Genomic DNA, 11,264 nt, shown 5'->3' with positions numbered 1-11,264 from the left:
AGGCGTATTGGTACTTCCATAAGGAATGCTCTCGCCTTCGTAACCATGGAGAACTAATTGAATGTGGCGTCGTAGCAAGGGAACCACACCAATTGTGAATGCATCCTACACCAATACTATCTATTATTCGTTCTTCTCACCAGCTTGTGATCATTTTGACACTATCATTCAGTACTTTTAATCCACACTCCAACAAGAGCATGGTACCATGGAGAGCTATATCCGGACTGAAGGTAATGAAGTGTTACGGCGCCTCCTCCAATGGTATCTGGATAAACAGGCCAATGATGAGCCGCAGCAATCGTTGGTAACTGGTCGGTACGGTTAAGAGAAATCACGTTAGAAACAATACCTACCGACAACTAACCAGCTTGTGTGGTTCTGTTGCGGTTACAGGCAGCGGGAACAATCAAGGGTTTCCGCTGGGCGCACAGTTAAGCTTCAATACTGACAAGTATTCTGATGCCATTACATAAATTGTTAGTGATGTGATGGATTGCTCTGATGATCGAACGATTAAACGACATCGTGAGAGTTGCCCAAGTATGGTTGGAAAACGACAGGCTATGCAACTGGTAGCGGATACGGCTCAAGCCTTTGAGGCTTTTTATTAACAGCGAAAGGTTTGGATTGAGCAAACAGAAGCCATGCAGATCATCAGTTTGGACGGTAGGGGCTTGGTGATGCGCCCGGAATGGTTGAGGGGAAAATCAGGAAGAACGCGCAAAAGAGTCAGCAGAGGCTGCAAACTAGGCTCCATACGGGAGAGAAGAAAGATCGCAAACGGAATGGTACAGGTAGCCACCGTTTATACGGTAAAACCCAATCCTCGAACGGTAGAATCGGTCATGGATATGGATTGAAAGAGCGACAATGTTGTGAAATTACGTTCTCCCGCCAAGAATAAGATAGTGTAGGCCAGTGTAGAAAGAGAGGCTGAAGCCGTTATAGAAGAAGCTTTCGAGTGAGCGCTCAGGCTAGATCCGGAGCAGAAACGGCAGTTGGTCATTGTTATTGATTGGCACGCCTATTAGCGGAAACTGATTACCTAGATTACGCAAAAGAAGGGAGTTAAGGCAACCAACGTCATGGACTTTATATATGAACTTGAATAGCTGTGGAAAGCCGGTTGGTGTGGTTCCCTCGCTACGACGCTAAATTCATTAGTTATCCTTGATTACGAAGGTGAGAGCATTCCTTATGAAAGTTACAGACGCCTGCTAATCTCCACTTGAATCCAGTGAGTGTAGCTTCAACACAGGCTCCTCCACTTGTAAACTACTTTTCCTAGGTTAGATCCATACGGTCACTGCTTACACGACAAGTGGTATGAGGCTATTGAAAGCTGGGTGGCAGAACGGTCCCTGACGATACTCATGGGAGAGTCTGACAAGGTGGCCATGGGAATTAGGCAAAGTGCGAGCAAGAGAGGTCTGCCAACACGGAAGGCCATTGATAAGTGCGCAGACTATCTTCAAAAAAGACGGCTCAAGCTCTGCTATGACAAGGCTCTGGATACTGGCTATCAGATTGCCAGTGGAGTTATTTAGGGAGCTTGCCGCCATTTGATCAATGACCGTATGGATCTATCTTAGGCAAAGTGTAGTTTGCACGTGGCAGAGGTTGTGCTGAAGCTGCGCGCACTGTATTCAAGTGGATATTGGCAGGCGGATTGGACTTCCATAAGGAAGGCTCTCGCCTTCGTAATTATGGAGAACTAATGAATGTGCGTCGAAGTGAGGGAACCACCCCTATATGATTTACTGAAAAGTTCAGGGCTCTGATTTACAGATACTTGATAGCCTCAAGCTGCTCTTCCAGTTTGGTTTTTGCTGTGTTGGCATCAGCCAGCTTGGCCTTTTCTTTTTCAACAACGTCTGTCGGGGCTTTGCTGATAAACTTTTCGTTATTCAGCTTACCTTCGAAGATGGACACTTCTTTGGTTAATCGAGCAATCTCCTTGTTGAGTCGAGCGGCTTCCTTGTCCTTGTCAATAATTCCGGCCATAGGCACCAGAACTTCCATTGAGCCAACCAGTTGAGTGGTGGTCATGGGGGCTTCTTCACCAGCTGCCAGAACCTGAATGGTTTCCAGCTTTGCCAGAGACTTGAGGAAGGTCTGGTTCTCGTTCAGACGAGCTTCATCAGCAGCTGAGGTGTTACGCAGTAATACGTTCAGTGGCTTGGCATGACCAATATTAAGTTCGGCACGAATATTACGGATGCAGATAATGAATGACTTTAACCATTCAATATCCTGTTCTGCTTTTTCATCAATCTGTGATGTGTCAGCAACCGGATAGCTCTGCTGCATCAGGGTATCACCTTCCACTCCGGCGCTGACCTTGATGTTCTGCCAGATCTCTTCGGTGATGTACGGCATGAATGGGTGAGCCAGTCGAGTAATGGTTTCCAGAACACTCACCAGTGTACGACTGGTGCCTCGTTTGCGTTCTACCGGTGCGTTCTCATCCCACAGAACTGGCTTGGAAAGTTCCAGATACCAAGCGCAGTATTCGTTCCATATAAAGTCATAGAGATTCTGGGAAGCGTGATCCAACCGCAACTCTGACAAGTTTTTTGCAATCTTACTTTCTACCCGTTGCAGACGGGAAACGATCCAGCGGTCTGCGAGTGTCAGCTCAACAGGTTCGCCATTTGTGCCACAATCATGGTTATCGGTGTTCATTTTCACATAGTTGGCAGCATTCCAGACCTTGTTGCAGAAGTTCCGATAACCTTCCAGACGGTTCATATCCCAGCTGATGTTTCGACCTGTGGAGGCCAGAGAGTACAGGGTGAAGCGCAGAGCGTCAGTACCATGGGCTTCAATACCTTCCGGGAAAGCATTACGGGTACGTTTCTCGATTTTCGCGGCGAGTTGTGGTTGCATCATATTGCCGCAGCGCTTTTCCACCAAAGTTTCCAGATCAATGCCGTCGATCATATCCAGTGGGTCAAGCACGTTACCCTTGGATTTGGACATTTTATCACCATGCTCATCACGGATCAGGCCAGTGACATAGATATGTTTGAACGGTACCTGAGGCTTGCCGTCTTCATCTTTCATGAAGTGCATGGTCATCATGATCATCCGGGCCACCCAGAAGAAGATGATGTCAAAACCAGTTACCAGAACATTGGTCGGATGGAAGGTTTGCAGTCGGTCAGTTGGTTCTGGCCAGCCCAAAGTGCCGAATGTCCACAGGGCGGAAGAGAACCAAGTGTCAAGAACATCATCGTCCCGGTTTAATACAACAGGGGAAGGGATGTTGTGCTTTTTACGAACTTCTTCTTCAGTACGGCCTACGTAAACTTTGCCAGCCTCGTTATACCAAGCCGGGATACGGTGTCCCCACCATAGCTGACGGGAAATGCACCAGTCTTGAATATTACGCATCCATGAGAAGTACATGTTCTCATACTGCTTAGGTATGAACTGAATACGACCGTCTTCTACTGCTTCAATAGCCTGTTTGGCCAGAGGCGCAGTACGGACAAACCATTGATCGGTAAGCATTGGTTCAATAACGACACCAGAGCGGTCACCGTATGGTACCATCAGAGTATGGTCATCAATTTTCGCCAGCAGGCCAAGGGCATTCATATCAGCAACAATGTGCTTACGGGCAGTAAAGCGTTCCATGCCACGGTAGGCTTCAGGAATCGAGGTATCGATAGATGGATTAAAAGTGCCGTCGATATTGTATGCTTCACCCTGCTGGCGGATGTCGCCGTTCAGGGTCATAACGTTGATCATGGGCAGGTTGCAACGCTTGCCTACTTCATTGTCATTAAAATCATGGGCTGGAGTGATTTTTACGCAGGAGGTGCCTTTTTCCATATCAGCGTGTTCATCGGCAACGATAGGGATGCGACGATTCACTAGAGGCAGCATCACTTCTTTGCCAATCAGGGTTTTGTAACGCTCGTCTTCAGGGTTAACGGCGACGCCGGTATCACCAAGCATGGTTTCCGGACGGGTAGTAGCGACTACTATATAGTCTTTGCCATCAACTGTCCTTTCACCATCGGCCAGAGGATAGCGGAGGTGCCACATATGGCCTTTGACTTCTCTGTTTTCCACTTCCAAGTCAGAGATGGCTGTGTGCAGTTTTGGATCCCAGTTAACCAGACGCTTACTGCGGTAGATTAGGTCGTCTTCATAAAGACGGACAAACACTTCCTGAACAGCTGCATAAAAGCCTTTGTCCATGGTGAAGCGTTCGGTATCCCAGTCGACAGAAGCCCCAAGGCGACGGAGCTGGCAGGTGATGGTACCGCCAGACTCTTTCTTCCATTCCCAGATTTTATCGGTAAATGCTTCACGTCCGTAGTCGTGACGGGTTTTACCTTCTTCTGCCAGAATCTTGCGTTCAACTACCATCTGGGTCGCGATGCCTGCGTGATCAGTACCTACTTGCCACAAGGTGTTACAGCCTTTCATCCGCTGATAGCGGGCCAAAGCATCCATTATAGAGTCTTGAAAAGCATGACCCATATGAAGGCTGCCGGTGACATTGGGAGGTGGGATCATGATGGAGTAAGGCTGACCTTTTCCGGAGGGTGCAAAGTAGCCTTTCTTTTCCCAGTTTTGATATAGCGTGTGTTCGATGGTTTGATGGTTGAACGTCTTTTCCATAACTTCTTTCCAGTAGGTGTTCCAAAGCGAGTCCTGAAGAGCAGGGAGTCTCTGGGTTTGGATAGACAGGTGATTATACACTCTGGGGATGATTCACAAAGTCGAGGTCTCTTCCAATATGAAATGAACCTGAAGGAAAGCCTTATTTGCAACATAAAATGAGTCTGTGATTGCTGATCTTTAGTCCATGATTACTGGATGAAAATCATCAGGATGTGGTTCCCTTGCTACGACGCTACATTCATTAGTTCTCCATGATTACGAAGACGAGAGCATACTTTATGGAAGTCCCAATATACCTGCCAATCTCTACTTGAATCCAGTTAGCGTAGCCTCAACACAGCCTCTGCTCCTTGCAAACTCCACTTTGCCACGGTTAGACTCGTACGGCCATTGATCACATTGCGGCAAGCTCCCTCAATGACTCCACTGGCAATCGGATAGTCAGCATCCAGCGCCTTGTCATAGCAGAGCCTTGGACGGTTTGTTTGAAGCATATCCTGCCCACTTATCAATGGCCTCCAGTTTTGTTAGACCTCTCTTGCTCGCACTGTGCCTGATTTCTATGGCCACATTCACATTGTCAGACTTTCTCCTGAGTATCTTCAGGGACCATTCTGCTACCCAGCTTTCAATAGCCTCATCCACCTCGTCGTGTAAGCAGTTACCGGCTTTTCACAGATATTCAAGTACATGGATAAAGTCCATGATTATGGTTGCCACTACCTTATTTTTCATAATCCAAGTGATCAGTTTCCGCTTATGACGGTGGTCATGAATAACAATGACCAACTGCCGTTGCTGCTCCTGATTTCGCCTGAGCGCTTCTTTGAAAGCTTCTTCTATCACGGCTTCTTCATCTCTTTTTACACTGGGCCACACTCTCTTATTATTGGCCGAGGACGGGGTTTTACAACGTTGTCGTTCTTCCGATCCATATCCATACCAATGACCGATTATGCCGTTCGAGGATTGGGTTTCCCCATACAACGTATACATAAACGGTGGCTACCTGTGCCATTCGTTTGCGATCTTTCTTATCTCCCTGACTGAGCTTGGTTTGCAGCTTATGCTGACTCTTTTGCGCATTCTTCCTAGTTGTTTCCCTCAATCTTTCCTAGCGTATCACCATGGCCTTGTCGTAAAAACTGAGGATCTGCAGGTCTTCTGCTTGCTTCATTCCAGCCTTGCGCTGTTCGTAACAAGACTAAAAGGTTTGAGCCGTACCAGCTACTAGGTGCACAGCCTGTCGTTTTCCAACCATATTGGGGCAACTCTAACAATGTTGTTTAATCGATCGATCATAATAGCGATCCATCACATCGCTGACAGTTTTTTCCTCATGCCATATAGAGCACTGGTCAGTATTGATGTTTAACTGAGCATCTAGCGGAAACACGTTGGATTGCTTCCTCTGGCTGTAACTGCGACGCCTGACTACGACAGAACCAAACCAGCTGGTCAGTTGTCGGGAGGTATTTTCCCTGACGTAATTTCTTTGCTTGCCGCTGCTATCAGTTACCTACGATTGCGGCGGCTTATCATTGGCCTGCTTATCCAGATACACTTTGAGGAGAAGGCGCAACACTTCGTTGCCTTCAGTCTGGATATAGCTCTCTATGGTGCCATGCTTTTGTGGTAGAGTGGATTCAAATTGCTGAATGATAACGTACAAATGATCATATGCTGGTTAGAAGAATGAATAATCGATGGTATTGGAGTAGGATGCGTTCACAAGAGACGGTGTTATGGAGTTATTGGTGTGACGACGTTATACTTTTATAAAACAGTATCTTTTTCGTTACCGGATATATAGAAAACCATGATGTTTTAGCGGCTGCATTGTCGTATCAAAAGGACAGCCACCCTTTTAAATTGGTATGAGTGTGGTTCCCTTGCTACGACGTCATTTCATTAGTTCTCAATGATTACGAAGGAGAGAGCATTCCTTATGGAAGTTTCAATATGCCTGCCAATTTCCACTTGAATCCAGTGAGCTTAGCTTCACCACAGCCTCTGCTCCTTACAAACTCACTTTGCCCCAGTTAACTCCATATGGTCAGTGATCAAATGGCGGCAAGTTCTATCAATGACTCCACTGGCAATCTGATAGCCAGCATCCAGCTACTTGGACGGTTTTTTTGAAGATATTTTGCAGACTTAATCAATGGCCTCCAGTTTTGTCAGACCTTTATTGCTCGCACTCTGCCGTATTCCCCAGGCACCTTGTCAGGCTCTCCCATGAGTATCTTCAGAGAACGTTTTGCCACCAAGCTTGTAATAGCCTCATACCATTTGTCGTGTAAGCAGTGCCCTAACTTTCACAGCTATTAAAGTATCAAGGTGTTGAATGATAGCGTCCAAATGTTCAATAGTTGGTGAAAAGAATGAATAATCTATGGTATTGGGCATGATTCGTTCACAATAGTTTGTGTTATGGAGTTATTGGTTTGACGACGTTACATCACCATAAGAACGTCTCTTTTTCGTTACCGGATATATTGAAAACCTTGATGTTTTAGCGGCTGCATTGCCATATCAAAAGAACCGCTCCCAATTGGCATGTATCCAAGTGTCTATAGCCCTGAATAATATGATCCTAACTTTGGCAGATAACGTAACAAACACTGCATTTGCAGGCCTTTTTCCTATTGTGTTCAATAAACACTTTAACTTGCTGTTCCTCAAGTGGCAGCTCAACGTTAGAAACGAACCATGTAGGTTCTATACCAAGTATTTGAGAATAAAGTTGTTTATCACGTACCTATGCATCCTTGAATTGAGTGTGTGAGATTATGCTAAACCACCAACTAAAATTGAGGAATAGTCGTATAAACGTGAGGTAGACGCCCAGAAAGCCATTGATACACCTTCTGTTAGTACTGGAACATCAATATGTGGTTTTCTGGGCTGGAGTGCATAGGCAATCAATCCTGCAATCATGTTTACAGCAAAGTTAAATGGTGAGCGGTGTTGAGTATGTTCGATCTGCAAAATATTCTTCAACTGATTATTGACGCTTTCTATTACTGCAGTTCCCTTAACATCATTTTATCAAAGGCCTTCAGTGCTTTTAGCTTTATATTTTCCCTGACTTTCGTTACCAAGTTTAGGCCTTTCTCCTGCAACCAAGCTACCAACTTCTCAGAGACATAGTCATATCTCCATAAATCCAACCAGTTCACTCTTTGATGAGATCTGGTACTGGTTTACGGTCATCGGTGTTAGCCGTTGTCAGTCAATATGATATAATTTCTCTAAGATGGTTAATGATAAGGTGTAACTTAAAACCAAACTTCCAACCTGTAGACGTTTTCCCCAGTTTAGCCCCTTCACTGAAGACTTTGAGGCTGTTGATCCTATGGGTGTCACAGGCAACGATGGGCGTCTATTCAATGAATGACAGGCCCGGTGGTTGCCCCATGCACTGAGACCTTAGATAAACCGTCAGTGGTATCAAAGCCTGTTTCATGAGTTCTACAAGCGATTGTAGGATACCATGTTTGGGAAATAGTCTGGTTTATGTTGTGTGATCAGTAGCTGGTAATAGCGCTTGCAATTGCGAAAGGCACTCTGATGGAAATAAATGATGATGGTCATTCTTTCACTGAGCTAAAGTTGGGTACCAGTGGGTGGTTTTTTTGAATGATAGAGGAGTTGTCTATGCCATTGTGCTGACAATGTTATGCAGAAATCACCACATCACAGAATACACTATCATAGGCACGGGAGCCTCCAGTTCGTTATTTCTGGTTTGGTATCAGAAATATAGCTAAGAGGCTGGGCTCCCCTGTCTTTAACCAGCGAATTCACGTTAAGTTACACCTTATTATTAACCATCTTGGAGAATTATATCATTTTGCCTGACAACGGCTAACACCGATGACCGTAAACCAGTACCAGATCTCATCGCAGAGTTAACTGGTTGTATTTTTGGAGATAAGGGCTATGTCTCTGAGAAGTCGGTAGCTTGGGTGCAGGAGAAAGGCCTGAATTTGGTAATGAAAGTCAGGAAAAATATGAAGCCAAAAGAGCTGAAGGACTTGGATAAAGTTATGTTGCGGAAACTGGCAGTAACAGAAAGAGTAAATGATCAGTTGAATAATATTCCGCAGGTCGAACATACTCGACATCGTTCGCCATTTAGTGCGGTTCTTTTGATACGACAATGTAGCCGCTAAAACATCATAGTTTTCTATATACTAGGTAACGAAAAAGATACTGTTTTATGATGGTATAACGTCGTTACACCAATAACTCCATAACACCGTCTCTTGTGAACGCATCCTACGCCAATACCATCGATTATTCATTCTTCTAACCAGCATATGATCATTTGTACGTTATTATTCAGCATCTTTAATCAACTTTCCAACAAGAGCATGGTACATAGATAGTTATATCCAGACTGAGGGCAACGAAGTGTTACGCCTTCTCCTCCAATGGTATCTGGATAAGCCGGTTAATGATGAGCCGTAGCAATCGTTGTTAACTGGTAGGGACGGTGAGCAGAGAAATCACGTCAGAAAAAATACATCTCGATAACTGACCAGCTTGTTTGGTTCTGTCGTAGTCAGGCGTTGCAGTTACCACCAGAGGAAGCAATTCAGAGTGTTTCCGCTGGATGTTCAGTTAAATCTCAATACTGACCAGTATTCTTAGGGCCTGAGGCAAAAAATTGTCAGCAATGTGATAGATTGCTCTTATGATCTAACTATTAAACGACATCGTGAGAGTTGTCCAAGTATGGTTGTAAAACAACAAGCAATGTAACTGGTAGCGGATACAGATCAAGCCTTTGAGGTTTTTTACGAACAGCGCAAGGTTGGGATTGAGCGAACAGAAGACCTGCAGATCCTCAGTTTTGACGGTAGGGGCTTGGTGATGCACTAGGAAGGGTTGAGGAAAGCAACTAAGAAGAACTCGCAAAAGAGCCAGCAGAAGATGCAAACCAAGCTAAGTCCTGAAGAGAAGAAAGATCGCAAACGAATGGCTCAGGTAGCTACCGTTTATACGGTAAAACCCCATCCTCGAACGGCATAATCAGTCATGGGTATGGATCGGCAGAGCGACAACGTTGTTAAATGCCGTCCTCCAGCCAAGAATAAGAGAGTGTGTGTCAGTGTAGACAGAGAGGCGGAAGCAGTGATAGAAGAAGCTTTCGAGGAAGTGTTCAGGCGAGATCCGGAACAGAAATCGCAGTGAGGCATTGTTATTGACGGCACCTCCATAAGCGGACACTGATTACCGTGATTATGCAAAAGAAGGGCGTTCAGGCAATCATCATCATGGACTTTATCCATGTATTTGAATAACGTTAGTTCGACTAGATAATACCTTGCGCTACATAGGCTTCAGACTTTTTGTACATATCCATGTTACAGGAAAAGAGTGATCTGAGTACTTTATTGGCTGGCGAAGGATACGAAGGAGTCATTTGGCACTTGTTTAAAAAACATAACGATGCCTAAAGCCATTAAAATCAAAGGGCTGTAGCCAAAATTGAAGCGTTTTACTCACGTTGGATATCTGTGGAAAGCTGGTTGCTGCTTACACGACAAGGGGGATAAGCTTATTGAAAGCTAGGTGGCAGAACGGTCCTTGAAGATACTCAGTGTAGAGTCTGATAAGGTGGCCTTGGGCATCCGGCAAAGTGCAAGCAATAGAGGTTCTCCAAAACTGGAGGCTATTGATAAGTGTGCAGACTATCTTCAAAAAAAACCGTCCTAGGCTCTGTTATGGCAAGGCGCTGGATTCTGGCTATCCGATTGCCAGTGGAGCTATTGGTAGCTTGTCGCCATTTGATCAATGACCGTATGGATCTAACCGTGGCAAAGTGTAGTTTGCAAGGGGCAGAGGCTGTGTTGAAGCTATGCTCACTGGATTCAAGAGGAGATTAGCGGGCGTATTGGAACTTTCATAAGGAATGCTCTTGCCTTCGTAATCATGAATAATTAATTAATATGGCGTCGTAGCAAGGGAACCACACGATTCACCATTTAACTTTGCTGTAAACCTGATGGCAGGAGTGATAGCCTATGCATGGCAGCACAGACAGCTACATATTGATGTTTCAGTACTACATGAGGTGTACCAATGGCTGTCGGATCGTCTAATTCACGTTTAATATCATGGAATACATGAGACGAGTCTAGAAACTTACGGTGAGCGTTGCATTAAAGCCGATCTGGCTGATATGGACAAACATGTTAGTCGGCAGAAGATTAGTCGCTTGATGGATGAAGAAGAGATCGTCTGCAAGACCAAGTGGAAGTTTAAAGCTGCCACAAATTCCTGCCAAAACAAACCGGTGGCAGAAAATGTGTTAGATCGAGATTTTAAGCTGGAACAGCCAAATCAGGTGTATGCTGGCAACGTTACGTATGTGCCAACTCGTGAGTGCTGGTTGTGCTGTCTATCTTCATCGATGCGTGCTTCATGGGCGTTGAGGGTTAGTCAATGAGTGACATAAGGACCGCAACGCTGGCTACTGACTCGCTGGGGATGGCTATGTAGAAGCGCAGGCCACAGAAAGGTCTTTTGGTTTACAGTGATCGTGGTCGTCAATATGCCTCTGATCGCTATCAGCAGTTGCTTAACGGCAATGGGTATATCCAGCATGA

At 45.3% G+C, this 11,264-nt stretch overlaps 1 protein-coding gene across 1 annotated transcript; it reads right to left on the bottom strand.

Moving 5' to 3' along the window:
• Positions 1-1,785: 1,785 nt before the first annotated feature.
• On the bottom strand, positions 1,786-4,473 carry LOC311328933 (valine--tRNA ligase-like; the record flags this gene model as incomplete). The annotated part of the gene is made up of 1 exon (XM_084462827.1): positions 1,786-4,473. The coding sequence occupies one exon, from the start codon at positions 4,471-4,473 to the stop codon at positions 1,786-1,788; it is 2,688 nt and encodes an 895-aa protein (XP_084318953.1).
• Positions 4,474-11,264: the final 6,791 nt, after the last annotated feature.

Source organism: Borostomias antarcticus (assembly GCF_949987555.1).
Source record: "Borostomias antarcticus genome assembly, contig: scaffold_194, whole genome shotgun sequence".
Classification (NCBI taxonomy): Eukaryota; Metazoa; Chordata; class Actinopteri; order Stomiiformes; family Stomiidae; genus Borostomias; species Borostomias antarcticus.
This window is presented reverse-complemented; position numbering and strand designations above follow the sequence as displayed.